General features: G+C 41.7%; 1 protein-coding gene across 1 annotated transcript in view; it reads right to left on the minus strand.

The window, feature by feature from the left end:
• The window catches only part of LOC121554962 (collagen alpha-2(V) chain-like), a 79181-nt gene that overhangs the window by 12464 nt on the left and 51888 nt on the right, over positions 1–14829 (minus strand). The window contains exons 7-35 of the mRNA XM_041868699.1: positions 12361–12438; positions 12128–12172; positions 11993–12046; positions 11573–11626; positions 11223–11276; positions 11068–11121; positions 10914–10967; positions 10540–10584; positions 8320–8373; positions 6275–6319; positions 6117–6170; positions 5802–5900; positions 5648–5692; positions 5404–5502; positions 5047–5100; positions 4734–4841; positions 4441–4494; positions 4238–4336; positions 4102–4155; positions 3712–3810; positions 3554–3607; positions 3395–3448; positions 3161–3214; positions 2950–3003; positions 2759–2803; positions 972–1070; positions 745–852; positions 424–477; positions 10–63 (exon numbers count right to left, since the gene is read on the minus strand). Of these exons, the coding sequence (XP_041724633.1) occupies positions 10–63; positions 424–477; positions 745–852; positions 972–1070; positions 2759–2803; positions 2950–3003; positions 3161–3214; positions 3395–3448; positions 3554–3607; positions 3712–3810; positions 4102–4155; positions 4238–4336; positions 4441–4494; positions 4734–4841; positions 5047–5100; positions 5404–5502; positions 5648–5692; positions 5802–5900; positions 6117–6170; positions 6275–6319; positions 8320–8373; positions 10540–10584; positions 10914–10967; positions 11068–11121; positions 11223–11276; positions 11573–11626; positions 11993–12046; positions 12128–12172; positions 12361–12438 (1878 nt within the window). The remainder of the gene's footprint in view (positions 1–9; positions 64–423; positions 478–744; positions 853–971; positions 1071–2758; positions 2804–2949; positions 3004–3160; positions 3215–3394; positions 3449–3553; positions 3608–3711; positions 3811–4101; positions 4156–4237; positions 4337–4440; positions 4495–4733; positions 4842–5046; positions 5101–5403; positions 5503–5647; positions 5693–5801; positions 5901–6116; positions 6171–6274; positions 6320–8319; positions 8374–10539; positions 10585–10913; positions 10968–11067; positions 11122–11222; positions 11277–11572; positions 11627–11992; positions 12047–12127; positions 12173–12360; positions 12439–14829) is intronic.

Consider the following 14829-nt stretch of genomic DNA (forward strand, 5'->3'; position numbering starts at 1 on the left):
TGTCTTTACTTTTTCACCGCTAGGTCCATTGGGTCCGGGTGGGCCGAGAGGACCAGGAAGACCCTGAGGTGAGAAAACATATTTTTAGGGGAAATACATTCATCAATTGTTTGACAGAACATGTAGCTACATGTTTCCAAGCTGACTCCTACTGTAACACTCCCCTGTAGAATAACTCATCCATTATAAAGAGGTGTCTTCTTTTTTTTTTACAACCCTACAGTACAGATAACTTTTCCTGTTCTGACACAATCACTGCATGGTGAGCAGCTGGGGCAAGCACTTTTCAAATAAGAAAAATCTGCTTTCTGTCTTCACATGATCAAAACACAAAACTATTAGTCTAAGGCCAAAATAAGAAATGACAAAATGTGTGTTAGTGTTACATCGAAGTGAAAGAAGTCACGTGTAAATTTGACTCACTCTTGCGCCATCATTTCCAGGTGTACCTTCTGATCCCTTCTCTCCACCAGACCCCTAAATAATGAAGAATGTTACGTGAAAATCCGACGGTTAATATTATTTATTGTGTTATCATATATATGCAATTGTTTACTTCAATCCCCATTAGCTACTTGTTATTTTAACAACAGCTACTTCCTGGGGTCTACACAAAAGCAACAGTAGAAAACAATCATACAAATACAGCAGACAGAAACAAAGACATTGAGATAGATATACATCATCTCCCTGGAATATATGAAAGGATGAGAAGCAAGCTAATGATGCAGTGTGAATACTTACTCTGTCACCTTTAGGCCCAGGAGAACCAGAGATCCCTCTCTCGCCAGGCATCCCCTGAAGACCAGGAGGGCCTAGGTCACCAAGACTACCAGTAGGACCAGGACTACCCTTTGGAGAAAAAAAGCAATGGGTTCATATTCGTATTTTCAGACTCAAAAATACAACACACATAACATTCCATAGTGGCTCCATATTACTATATATCTCTATACATGGACAACAAATACCTTTGGTCCATCGGGTCCTGGTGCTCCAGGGATTCCCTTGGCTCCAGCCAAACCGTGAGGTCCGAGTTCTCCTCTCTCCCCTGGGATTCCACGCTCTCCCTGTTAGACACAAAACGTCTGTCAGTCATGTTGTGTCTGCTGCAATACTACACTGTATATATGTGCAATATCTTCCAATATACACTGCTCAAAAAAATTAAGGGAACACTTAAACAACACAATGTAACTCCAAGTCAATCACACTTCTGTGAAATCAAACTGTCCACTTATGAAGCAACACTGATTGACAATACATTTCACATGCTGTTGTGCAAATGGAATAGACAACAGGTGGAAATTATAGGCAATTAGCAAGACACCCCCAATAAAGAAGTGGTTCTGCAGGTGGTGACCACAGACCACTTCTCAGTTCATATGCTTCCTGGCTGATGTTTTGGTCACTTTTGAATGCTGGCGGTGCTTTCACTCTAGTGGTAGCATGAGACGGAGTCTACAACCCACACAAATGGCTCAGGTAGTGCAGCTCGTCCAGGATGGCACATCAATGCGAGCTGTGGCAAGAAGGTTTGCTGTGTCTGTCAGCGTAGTGTCCAGAGCATGGAGGCGCTACCAGGAGACAGGCCAGTACATCAGGAGACGTGGAGGAGGCCGTAGGAGGGCAACAACCCAGCAGCAGGACCGCTAACACCGCCTTTGTGCAAGGAGGAGCAGGAGGAGCACTGCCAGAGCCCTGCAAAATGACCTCCAGCAGGCCACAAATGTGCATGTGTCTGCTCAAACGGTCAGAAACAGACTCCATTAGGGTGGTATGAGGGCCCGACGTCCACAGGTGGGGGTTGTGCTTACAGCCCAACACCGTGCAGGACGTTTGCATTTGCCAGAGAACACCAAGATTGGCAAATTCGCCACTGGCGCCCTGTGCTCTTCACAGATGAAAGCAGGTTCACACTGAGCACATGTGACAGACGTGACAGAGTCTGGAGACGCCGTGGAGAACGTTCTGCTGCCTGCAACATCCTCCAGCATGACCGGTTTGGCGGTGGGTCAGTCATGGTGTGGGGTGGCATTTCTTTGGGGGGCCGCACAGCCCTCCATGTGCTCGCCAGAGGTAGCCTGACTGCCATTAGGTACCGAGATGAGATCCTCAGACCCCTTGTGAGACCATATGCTGGTGCGGTTGGCCCTGGGTTCCTCCTAATGCAAGACAATGCTAGACCTCATGTGGCTGGAGTGTGTCAGCAGTTCCTGCAAGAGGAAGGCATTGATGCTATGGACCGCCCGTTCCCCAGACCTGAATCCAATTGAGCGCATCTGGGACATCATGTCTCGCTCCATCCACCAACGCCACGTTGCACCACAGACTGTCCAGGAGTTGGTGGATGCTTTAGTCCAGGTCTGGGAGGAGATCCCTCAGGAGACCATCCGCCACCTCATCAGGAGCATGCCCAGGCGTTGTAGGGAGGTCATACAGGCACGTGGAGGCCACACACACTACTGAGCCTCATTTTGACTTGTTTTAAGGACATTACATCAAAGTTGGATCAGCCTGTAGTGTGGTTTTCCACTTTAATTTTGAGTGTGACTCCAAATCCAGACCTCCATGGGTTGATAAATTTGATTTCCATTGATAATTTTTGTGTGATTTAGTTGTCAGCACATTCAACTATGTAAAGAAAAAAGTATTTAATAAGATTATTTAATTCATTCAGATCTAGGATGTGTTGTTTAAGTGTTCCCTTAATTTTTTTGAGCAGTGTATATTGATATTAGTAAGATGATCAACGTACCCTTGGTCCAATCTGGCCAACAGCACCTCCCTCTCCAGGGATACCCTAAACAAGATAAATAAATTAATACTCCATCGTCATGATATCAAACAATGAGTATTGCATCCCATAAAATAGAGGATCTACATGATGTATCTCATTAGATATATACTTCAGCTAATTCAAATAGTGCAAGTGTTCATGAAACTCACCAGATCACCTGGTTTTCCTGACTCTCCAGGAGGGCCTGGGGGTCCAGGTAATCCCTAATATACAAAAGCATATACACTTCAGATGACGACAACAATGCCAAGTTGATTTAACCATCCCTTATGAGTTACAATCTTTGTTTCCACTTTCAGTGATCAACTGTTGCTAGTGAACATCATCCATGCATCCATGACAAAATCCACAATAACCTACCTGGAAACCATTCACTCCAGGTGGTCCCTGTTCTCCTCTTTCACCTGCAACACCCTTCAGACAAAGAGAGAATCAACATTTGTTGAACATGAAGAGTATGTTGTGAGAGAGTATACTTTACAAATCAGATGTGCAGTGGCATTACATAATATTGACTGATAGGAAAATGCTGTATCAAAATGTCAGTACAAGATATGAGTCATAAAGACAATCAGAGACAAACAGTTGACTTACCGGAGGGCCAGTGGGACCGGCAGGGCCAACTTCCCCATCTTTCCCAGGAGGACCCTAGAAAGGAAGTCATCATTAGTGAACGTCCTCATAAACACAATTTTCCCCATAAACACGTATGAGGGCAGAGGTCATTTAGGGCTCATTGACATCCGTACTCACTCTTTGTCCTGCCACTCCCAGAGATCCTTGTTCGCCTGTCTTCCCTGGGTCTCCCTATGAGTTGAAAAGACAAGAAGTCATTCAAGTAGTCATGAGGAGAAAGGAAAAGTTTGATAGCAAGACATCTTGAAAAGGTTAGAACATCTAAAGTTCCTTACGTTAAAGCCCTTTGGTCCAGGTGTGCCCATGGTTCCTGCAGGACCTCTTGTTCCGATCGACCCTGCTGGTCCTGGGCGGCCATCTTCTCCTGCTGGACCCTTCAGACAGAGGGCACGAAAACAACTCTTACCTCTGACTGTTCATTCAGTGTCATGAATACTGATACCAATGGTCAAACCGCGAAAATAGGTATTCTCCGATCACGGATCACCTGACAAATAGCCTGTTGGTCTAAACCTTGTTTGTGCATCACCGAAAGCATTGATTTAAGAACACTTGTTGTAGCTGTGGCAATCACTGAGTGCATTACCTTTTTCTCAACAGTTGTTCTTTTTTGTTCAGCTCTGACCTAAGTTGGATGTGTGTAAACACTCTTTGGTCAAACTTACCAGTGGTCCTGGTTTGCCCTCTGCTCCCTGGACTCCTGGAGTGCCAGTCAGACCCTACGAAACAACATACAAAAGTATGAGCTTCAGAAACAAAGACAAAAATCTTGGAAAGCTATTTATGATATCTTCACATTACCCGTGCGCCTGGGAGGCCAGGCTCGCCAGTGCGCCCGGGATCCCCTCCGGAACCTTTAGGCCCAGATATGCCAGAAGGTCCACGATCTCCTTGAGCACCCTTCAGGAGAAACATATTTGTGAATTAGGTTTGGGCTGGGGCTCCAGTCCTAAGAATCCAGTCTAATGACCACCGATGTAGCTGTAATATATATCTGTCTGTACCTTAGGTCCAGGTAATCCATCAGCACCAGGGAAACCTCTGTTACCAGGAGACCCCTGAAATACAAATGCCCATCCATATATGAAACGAAGACATACGATACTAAGATTACATCTATGACACAATATATTTTCTGCACAGGGTTGAGGATATCCATGTCAGTTAAATCAATTGGAGGATGAACTGGGATAAATTTGAGATGGTGGGCTGAAATCCATCCTGAGAAGTTACAGTCACTGACCTAAATCCTAATCATCTAGAAGTTTTCAGTAATAGAGGCCAACGGTAGACTCACCCTCTCACCAAGAGGACCGGGTGGTCCTAGTAGGCCAGAGTCACCACGAGTTCCTCTCTTTCCCTCCTCCCCCTGGGGCCCGATTATTCCTTGAGAACCAGGGGGACCCTAATAATCAAAACAAACTTTATTTAAAATGTGTTTAACCAACTCAATACACTCTGCTCCAACTATGACAGTGTCTGAATTTCATTCAATGGGAAATAATGAAAATGTAGACATCCAAGTATTGTACAATATTACAAGTACTGTACATAATACCATGAATATTGTACATATTCTCTGTGAATGGTCACAAATTATTTGGGCTTACAGATTCTCCTTTGGGTCCGGCCTCTCCTTTGTACCCAGGTACACCAACATCTCCCTGAAACAAAGATGAGAGCCATAAATATACTGGATCACTATAGTAACATTGTATTCTGCACCTGAGATAATGTATCATAAAATGAAAAACAATATTCCCATCTTGTCAATCAGTCAAACAACTGTGCTGCATTAATGGTACATTACTTAGGTGCTCTGGGCCATATTATCTGTGCTTTGGTAAAGGCATGTATGCAAGTCATTACATTGACAGTGTATGTATACATCTATACGGTACATGAATGAATGGACCTCCCATGAGCAGAAAATTACTTATATCCAAAGTAAACGGACGCCACATTACCAGTTGACCTTTGATCCCAGGCTGTCCAGTGCTTCCCTGAGGTCCGGGTGGACCATGGGGGCCGAGGTGACCCCCGGGACCCTGCACACCCATAGTGCCCTACAAAACAACAGGAATATCTCTCAATAGACATCAATCTTGATCGTATGAATCTAGGTATGCTATGTGATAATACAATTATGTTTTACAACATTAATTATTTTATTGAAAATTAGGGGTACTAGATTAATGATAATATACGTACCACTGGACCCTTGGTACCTGGGCCCCCGTCTGTTCCTGAAGGACCCTAAATATAGCAAATATATCATATTACTAAAATGCATTGGCCATAAATTGAAAAGTACAGCACAATGATGTTTAACAAAGAGAGTAGGTGTTATAAATGAGACCCTTACTTGTTGGCCAGTTGATCCTGCCCTGCCTTGGTGTCCTGTCTCGCCCCTCTGTCCCTGTTGCCCCTCGGGGCCCCGCGCTCCTGTGGCACCAGGTTGGCCCTGGAGAATAGAAACAGAAATCCCCTTGAGTCCATTTTATGTACATACAGTAGTCCTACATTACCTTATTAGCAAGTTATATAATGTATGTTATTAGGTTGCATTTACAACATACTGTATACACTGTTACATATAAAGCCTCGGAAGTTACTATTTAAATCATATTGATTTGAACATGTATTGAATACTTAATGTTCTACTTGATAGTTTACTTGCCTTCATTCCTGGAATTCCTGGATATCCTGGGGAACCATTGATACCTAATGGACCCTGCAAGTATAATACCAGAAAATGTAATTTATGAATAGCTGAAAAGCGGTAATATATTAGTAGCAACTGCAGGCCCTTTTTTTTTTATTCTATGCTTGTCTTACCGTCGGACCAGATTTACCAATGTTCCCAGGAGGACCTTTCATACCCTATGATCAAAAAATAAAAAATAAAATTGATTCACACAGAATACAATCTACAATTACAATTCTTGTAAAAACATGCATCAGAAATGTGTATCACTAGTCAAATACATAAAATATATTTGAAAATATTATTGAGCGCTTGTAATGGTGTAAGTGAATGAAACAATATCTTGTTATCTGGAGTCATTACATTTATACCATTGTATATACAAATTAGTGATACAACTGAGAATGATAATAACCTTAAGATCTAAGTAACATAATAAAAAAATCCCCATCAAAATCCATCAGTTTAAGCTAGAGATATTTTTTGCATGGGCTGCGTCTCAATCCATCACATCCGCCTATGTTGGCCTTCCGCATCTGCTTTGGAAGGTGGCCGAGCTACAGTTAGGTCAGTTAGGATCACCAATTTATTTTAAGAATGTGAAATGTCAGAATAATAGTAGAGAGAATTATTTATTTAAGCTTTTATTTCTTTCATCACATTCCCAGTGGGTCAGAAGTTTACATACACTCAATTCGTATTTGGTAGCATTGCCTTTAATTGTTTAACTTGGGTCAAACGTTTCGGGCAGCCTTCCACAAGCTTCCCACAATAAGTTGGGTGAATTTTAGCCCATTCCTCCTGACAAAGTTAGTGTAACTGAGTCAGGTTTGTAGGCCTCCTTGCTCGCACACGCTTTTTCAGATCTGCCCACAAATGTTCTATAGGATTGAGGTCAGGGCTTTGTGATGGCCACTCCAATACCTTGACTTTGTTGTCCTTAAGCCATTTTACCTCAACTTTGGAAGTATGCTTGGGGTCATTGTCCATTTGGAAGACCCATTTGCGACCAAGCTTTAACTTCCTGACTGATGTCTTGAGATGTTGCTTCAATATATCCACATAATTTTCCTTCCTCATGATGCCATCTATTTTGTGAAGTGCACCAGTCCCTCCTGCAGCAAAGCATCCCCACAGCATGATGCTGCCATCCCCTTGCTTCACGGTTGGGATGGTGTTCTTCGGCTTGCAAGGTAACCCCTTTTTCCTCCAAACATAACAATGGTCATTATGGCCAAACAGTTCTATTTTGGTTTCATCAGACCAGAGGATATTTCTCCAAAAAGTACGATCTTTGTCCCCATGTGCAGTTGCAAACCGTAGTCTGGCTTTTTTATGGCGGATTTGGAGCAGTGGCTTCTTCCTTGCTGAGCGGCCTTTCAGGTTATGTTGATATAGGACTCGTTTTACTGTGGATGTAGATTATTTTGTACCTGTTTCCTCCAGCATCTTCACAAGGTCTGGGATTGATTTTTGAACCAAAGTACGTTCATCTCTAGGAGACAGAACGTGTCTCCTTCCTGAGCGGTATGACGGCTGCGTGGTCCCATGGTGTTTATACTTGCATACTATTGTTTGTACAGATGAACGCGGTACCTTCAGGCATTTGGAAATTGCTCCCAAGGATGAACCAGACTTTTCTTCTGAGGTATTGGCTGATTTCTTTTGATTTTCCCATGATGTCAAGCAAAGAGGCACTGAGTTTGAAGGTAGGCCTTGAAATATAACCACAGGTAGACCTCCAATTGACTCAAATGATGTCAATTAGCCTGTCAGAAGCTTCTAAAGCCATTACATCATTTTCTGGAATCTTCCAAGCTGTTTAAAGGCACCGTCAACGTAGTGTATGTAAACTTCTGACCCACTGGAATTGTGATACAGTGAATTATAAGTGAAATAATCTGTCTGTAAACAATTGTTGGAAAAATTACTTGTGTCATGCACAAAGTAGATGTCCTAACTGACTTGCCAAAACTATAGTTTGTTAACAAGAAATGTGTGGAGTGGTTGAAAAACGAGTTTTAATGACTCCAACCTAAGTGTATGTAAACTTCCGACTTCAGCTGTGTATATATATATATATATGTATATGTATATATGTATATATACACACTGTATATACCTAAAGTGGTCCTAAAATTCTAACCCCCCCCCAACTTTAGGTTCTCATTCTTACCGGTACTCCATTTGCTCCTAAGCGACCTCTCTCCCCAGGCATGCCTCTAGGGCCCTAAACGGAGCAATTAATCATGATTACTTTTACAGTGGCAGAGCAATACACATATAAATGTAAGGACAAAATTACCATTAAGCAATAAACATATAAATGTAAGGAAAAAGTGACCATTAAAGTAAAAGTTGAAAATAGGAGTTGTTAATTGGCAGGGAGTTGATACACTAGGAATAGCCCTGCAAATAGGTCCAAAAGCTGCTCCAGAACAATCATGAAGCAATGCTATTTGTAAACAGTTCCATGTTATTATTATACTTTTATTTATACAGGGGATCAACTGAGACCAAAGTCTCATTTGGAGTAGAGACCTGTTTTCAATACAAAGAAAAAAACACATATACAGTGCATTCGGAAAGTATTCAGACCCCTTGACCTTTTCCACATTTTGTTACGTTACAGACTTATTTTAAATGGATTAAAAATATATATATACACTACCGTTCAAAAGTTTGGGGTCACTTAGAAATGTCCTTGTTTTCGAAAGAAAGGTAACATCAAATTTATCAGAAATACAGTGTAGACATTGTTAATGTTGTAAATGGCTATTGTAGCTGGAAATGGCTGATTTTTATTGGAATATCTACATAGGCGTACAGAGGCCCACTATCAGCAACCATCAGTCCTGTGTTCCAATTGCACGTTGTGTTTGCTAATCCTAGTTTATCATTTTAAAAGGCTAATTGATGATTAGAAAACCCTTTTGCAATTATGTTAGCACAGCTGAAAACTGTTGTGCTGATTAAAGAAGCAATAAAACTGGCCTTCTTGAGACTCGTTGAGTATCTGGAGCATCAGCAATTGTGGGTTCGATTACAGGATCAAAATGGCCAGAAACAAATAACTTTCTTCTGAAACTCGTCAGTCTATAATTGTTCTGAGAAATTAAGGCTATTACATGCGAGAAATTGCCAAGAAACTGAAGATGTCGTACAACGCTGTGTATCACTCCCTTCACAGAACAGCGCAAACTGGCTCTAACAAGAATAGAAAGAATAGTGGGAGGCCCCGGTGCACAACTGAGCAAGAGGACAAATACCTTAGAGTGTCTAGTTTGAGAAACAGGTGCCTCACAGGTCCTCAACTAGCAGCTTCATTAAATAGTACCCGCAAAACACCAGTCTCAACGTCAACAGTGAAGAGGCGACTCCGGGATGTGTATGTGTTTTGAAAGGCAACTTGTCATCTAGCCTTATACCAAGATATTTGGAATAAGTTCAACTTCTATACCATTTAGATTAGTAATTGTACAGTCATTTAGATTTAAATTATGTAGTCTAGAGAACAGCATACATTTTGTTTTGTTAGCATTAACTTAAGATCAGAAAGTGTCTTCTGCAGTACCAGAAAGTCAGATTTCAAATTTGAAAATGCTTGGCCAATAGTAGGTGCAAATAGGCCTCCGCTAACAGGAATTTATAATTGCATTATTTGAAACATCAATGTATTTATTCATTAAATAATTTATGAATTTAAGTATACCTGTTAGTTAAGCATATTGCACTGTTTATTTTAGACAGCTGAAAGAAATCTAGCCAAAGATAATGTACAGTAGAGGCATAGCTCCTCATCATGGGCTGTATCCATATAGTGCCTTCCAATGCTTGTCTCCTTTCTTTCTTCTGCACTACACTAAGAATCTAGACAGGTAGGCATCCACCATTTTGCTTTCACCTATCTTATCTTTTGTGAACAGTGCAGATGGAGAGGAGTCTTCCAAAGAATAGGTCCTTATCAATAAAACGTCACAATAAGATTCAGTGCGTTCGATTTGCCTGCTGGGGGGCATGGAGACTCTGATGATAGTGCTAAATGTGCTAAATTGTTTTGCATGGAATAATCTGAAATGTGTAGTTCTGACTATATGCTCTTCAAGAGGTGGTAATATTAAAACCAAATAGCTATAACATTTATTCAACAACCTTATAAACGGCACATAGTTGTAAATTACTTTAGCGGAGCTGGGGTCTCCTTGCCTCCCAGCAGCCAAATCAAATGCTGTGCACCATATTGCAAAATGTTATTGATAACAACCTATAGCAAATTGCAATCAACATAACAGTTGGCCTCTTCATCTCAGTGGTCTTTGCATAAAATGCCATTTTGTCAGTGACCGCATAAGTTGTTAGTACACAATACTGTATATTTGAAATATTCTCCACTTACCATAGGGCCAGGTGTGCCAATCGGACCAGTGGGGCCTAATGCACCCTAAGAGATCATTTACAAAAACATTGCATTCATCAAAACATGCCTTACAAACCTCTACAGTATGCATATACTTAATATATACTGAACAAAAATATAAACACAACATGTAAAGTGTTGGTCCCATGTTTCATGAGCTGAAATAAAAGATCCCAGAAATGTTCCATATGCACAAAAAGCTTATTTCTCTCAGATTTTGTGCATATTATACACTCATCTATCTAATATCTATATGAATATTACTGACATATGACAAGAAATGACTATGATGTCAATATGAATGATAAAAACAGTGAGTCAGTTGTAGCTATAACATCATATAGATTTTGTACCTTGGATCCTACAGTTCCAGTTTCGCCTCTTAGACCCATTGGACCTGTGTGACCCTGAAACAACAAAGTGTATTTCTCCATTAGTGGACAATAATGGTGTGACACATGAGGTCACAGTGAGGTTCTTTGAATGTTTGTCGGGGGTCATACTTACTCTATGGCCTTTCAATCCAGGAGGCCCAGGTGTCCCTGGAAATCCTCGAGCACCCTGAAATACATGACATGGTATTTTAGTACAGTTTCAATACAGTATTGCAGTCATTTTAGTCATAATTTAAAGTATAACACTTCCATTGATATATAACTTACCGCTGATCCAGGGAATCCCATCTCTCCCGAATTTCCTGATTTTCCTCCTTCTCCCTAGGATGACATCATAATAAATTAGTAACATGGCCATTTACTATGTATAAAGTATGATATTTCTTACACATCATGCTTGAGAACACACTAATAGTGTTCATTTCAAATGTTCCTGGTTAGTATACTTCCTATCTAATATGTTCATGTCTTCTGAAATTGTTTCTGTTGGGAAACATTCTCCACAACACAACAAACTCATGAGGCAACTAACATTACCACTAGCCCACTAAAACCATGTCTTTGATATGCAGGGTGGCATCAGTACTTCGGGTGAACAGAGATTATCTTTTACTCACGTCTTCACCCGGCTTTCCCGGTGGCCCTTCAGGTCCCCTTTGTCCAGGTGGACCCTACAACAGAAGATAATGATAAGGCATTATATAAGGGGGTTATACATGCTTATGACTAGCCCTACAGTGCATCATAACTGCATCATAATGTATTATACCTGTGTGCTTTATGAAAAGTGTTACCAGGAGATTAAATGGTAAACATAAACAGTTGCACAGAAATTGTGTCCACAACAACATATGCCTTCAGACATTCTATAAGTCTGTCAGTTTTGTGTTGTTTGTGTTTGAGAAGATGAATGTGACTACTGTGGTGCCAACATGATTCAAGGTGCTATTCTTTATAAACATTGTTGAAAATTGTTGCAACAAACAGGGAACACCTGACCAGAAACATGACATGTGACAAGGAGAATGTTGTCATACCATGTGGCCTGGATCACCGACTTCCCCAGGGGGTCCTTGCGGTCCAGCATGACCCTGAGAGAGAGAGGTTGGTGAAAGGCTTGCTCCAAATAGAGTTGTTTGAAATTAGTTCTTCATGGGTTGTTTTTAACTTACAGGGTTTCCATTTGGCCCAGGAGGTCCTCTTGCTCCTGCCTCCCCCTAAAACACAGATGACATCATTGCACTCACAATCATTATTGGTAAAAAGTATGGCCCCACGGAGTCAACAAATGGTTGTTCCAAACATACATCAACATCACTAAGATAAAAACATCTGATACATCACAAAAGTTAAATTATCCAAGCCATAGCAAAGACCCAAGATGGTACCACTGCACCCTTCTTACCCTAGATCCTGGCACCATGGCTGTTTGGCCGGCCGATTTCTCATCCCCAAAGCCTCCAGCCATCTGAGCTCCCAGTCCCTGGAGAAACAGAACAGTGATTTAGAGTATTGGATATGCAATCTGCAACTCAGAGAACACTCAGCATCTCAATGGGACAGCTAACGGCCAGGTATGCTGTCCTATCCCCATACTATGTTTCCCAATAGGCCAAATGATGTCCAGATAATCAATCTGCTAATGTTTTATGGTTAGGGTCATTCATGCCTCCACTTCGACCCCATCTCTTGTGTGGGCCTTTATCACCTACCCCCACATCACTCCTCTACTTCACACCTGGTATCACTGCTGCCTCATTAGTCAGGTAACCTTTGTTCTCTCATCGGCCAGGTAATCCCCAGGACCAATCAATGGTTAGGGAATTACCCCACCCCCTCATCCTTCATTGTCAAGAACTACAGATTTTCCTGGATAAATTTGATATAGCCTTTTACAGTTTAGTCCTTTAGCTGACACCATCTACTCTGATCCAGAGAGACTTGTGATAAGTGTAGAACCTGCTGTTGGACTTGCCACTGAAGCTGATTATTCTACCTCTGGTATTTGGTATTTTATTAGGATCCCCATTAGCTGTTGTGAAAGTAGCAGCTACTCTTCCATATCAATACAAACACACAAACTATCTAGGTCAAATAGGGGAGAGGCGTTGTGCCGTGAGGTGTTGGTTTATCCGTTTTTTTAAACCAGGTTTAATGTTAATTTGAGCAATATGAGATGGAACTGAGTTCCATGCAATAATGTCTCTATATAATACTGTACGCTTTCTTGAATTTGTTCTGGATTTGGCAACTGTGAAAAGACCCCTGGTGGCATGTCTGGTGGGGTAAGTGTGTGTGTCAGAGCTGTGTGTAAGTGACTATGCAAACAATATGGGATTTTCAACACATTAATGTTTCTTATAAAAAGAAGAGGTGATGCAGTCAGTCTCTCCTCAACTCATAGCCAATAGAGACTGGCATGCATAGTATTTATATTAACCCTCTGATTACAATGAAGACCAAGACGTGCCGCTCTGTTCTGGGTCAGCTGCAGCTTAACTAGGTCTTTCCTTGCAGCATTCGACCACACGACTGGACAATAATCAAGATAAGACAAAACTAGAGCCTGCAGGACTTGCTTTTTGGAGTGTGGTGTCAAAAAACAGAGCATCTCTTTATGAAAGGCATGTTTGGCTATTTGCTGAGGCCATTACAGAGAGGAGGAAACTGACTGTCTGAGTGACATATGGCTTCTGAATCGTCCCTCCAAGAAGATTATTTATCCTGTCCTGTGTGCTATGACATCTTCAGTGATCCTGTGTTTCTGTGTTGCATCCACAGCCCTGTAAAACCTGCCTGGAGGAATTCTGGAAATGTAAGGATGACCAGGAATGTCCAGTCTGCATGAAGATCTCCTCCATGCCTTTCCCAGCAGTGAGCCTGACCCTGAAGAGGCTGTGTGAGGGGTTCCTACAGCACAGGAGCTACATGGATGCAGTCAGGTCCGAGAGGTTCTGTACTCTGCACAAAGAGAAACTCAAGCTTTTCTGTTTGGAGGATCAACAGCCTGTCTGTTTGGTGTGTCGGGATTCAAGAATACAAGTTCTGTCCCATAAATGAAATTGTCCAGGATCACAAGGAGAGAGTAAAGGCTGAACTGGAGCCCTTGAAGAAGAAGCTGAGTCTCTTCTCTGAAGCTAAACTAGGCTGTGATCAAACAGCAGAGTACATAAAGACATAGGTCGTTCATACACACATGCAGATCAGGACAGACTTTAAAGATTTTCTTACAATTACAGTGGGGAAAAAAAGTATTTAGTCAGCCACCAATTGTGCAAGTTCTCCCACTTAAAAAGATGAGAGAGGCCTGTAATTTTCATCATAGGTACACATCAACTACGACAGACAAATTGAGAAAAAAAAAATCCAGAAAATCACATTGTAGGATCTTTTATGAATTTATTAGCAAATTATGATGGAAAATAAGTATTTGGTCACCTACAAACAAGCAAGATTTCTGGCTCTCACAGACCTGTAACTTCTTCTTTAAGAGGCTCCTCTGTCCTCCACTCGTTACCTGTATTAATGGCACCTGTTTGAACTTGTTATCAGTATAAAAGACACCTGTCCACAACCTCAAACAGTCACACTCCAAACTCCAATATGGCCAAGACCAAAGAGCTGTCAAAGGACACCAGAAACAAAATTGTAGACCTGCACCAGACTGGGAAGACAATATGTAAGCAGCTTGGTTTGAAGAAATCAACTGTGGGAGCAATTATTAGGAAATGGAAGACATACAAGACCACTGATAATCTCCCTCGATCTGGGGCTCCACGCAAGATCTCACCCCGTGGGGTCAAAATGATCACAAGAACGTTGAGCAAAAATCCCAGAACCACACGGGGGGACCTAGTGAATGACCTGCAGAGAG

Source organism: Coregonus clupeaformis, chromosome 4, assembly GCF_020615455.1.
Source record: "Coregonus clupeaformis isolate EN_2021a chromosome 4, ASM2061545v1, whole genome shotgun sequence".
NCBI classification, from domain to species: Eukaryota; Metazoa; Chordata; class Actinopteri; order Salmoniformes; family Salmonidae; genus Coregonus; species Coregonus clupeaformis.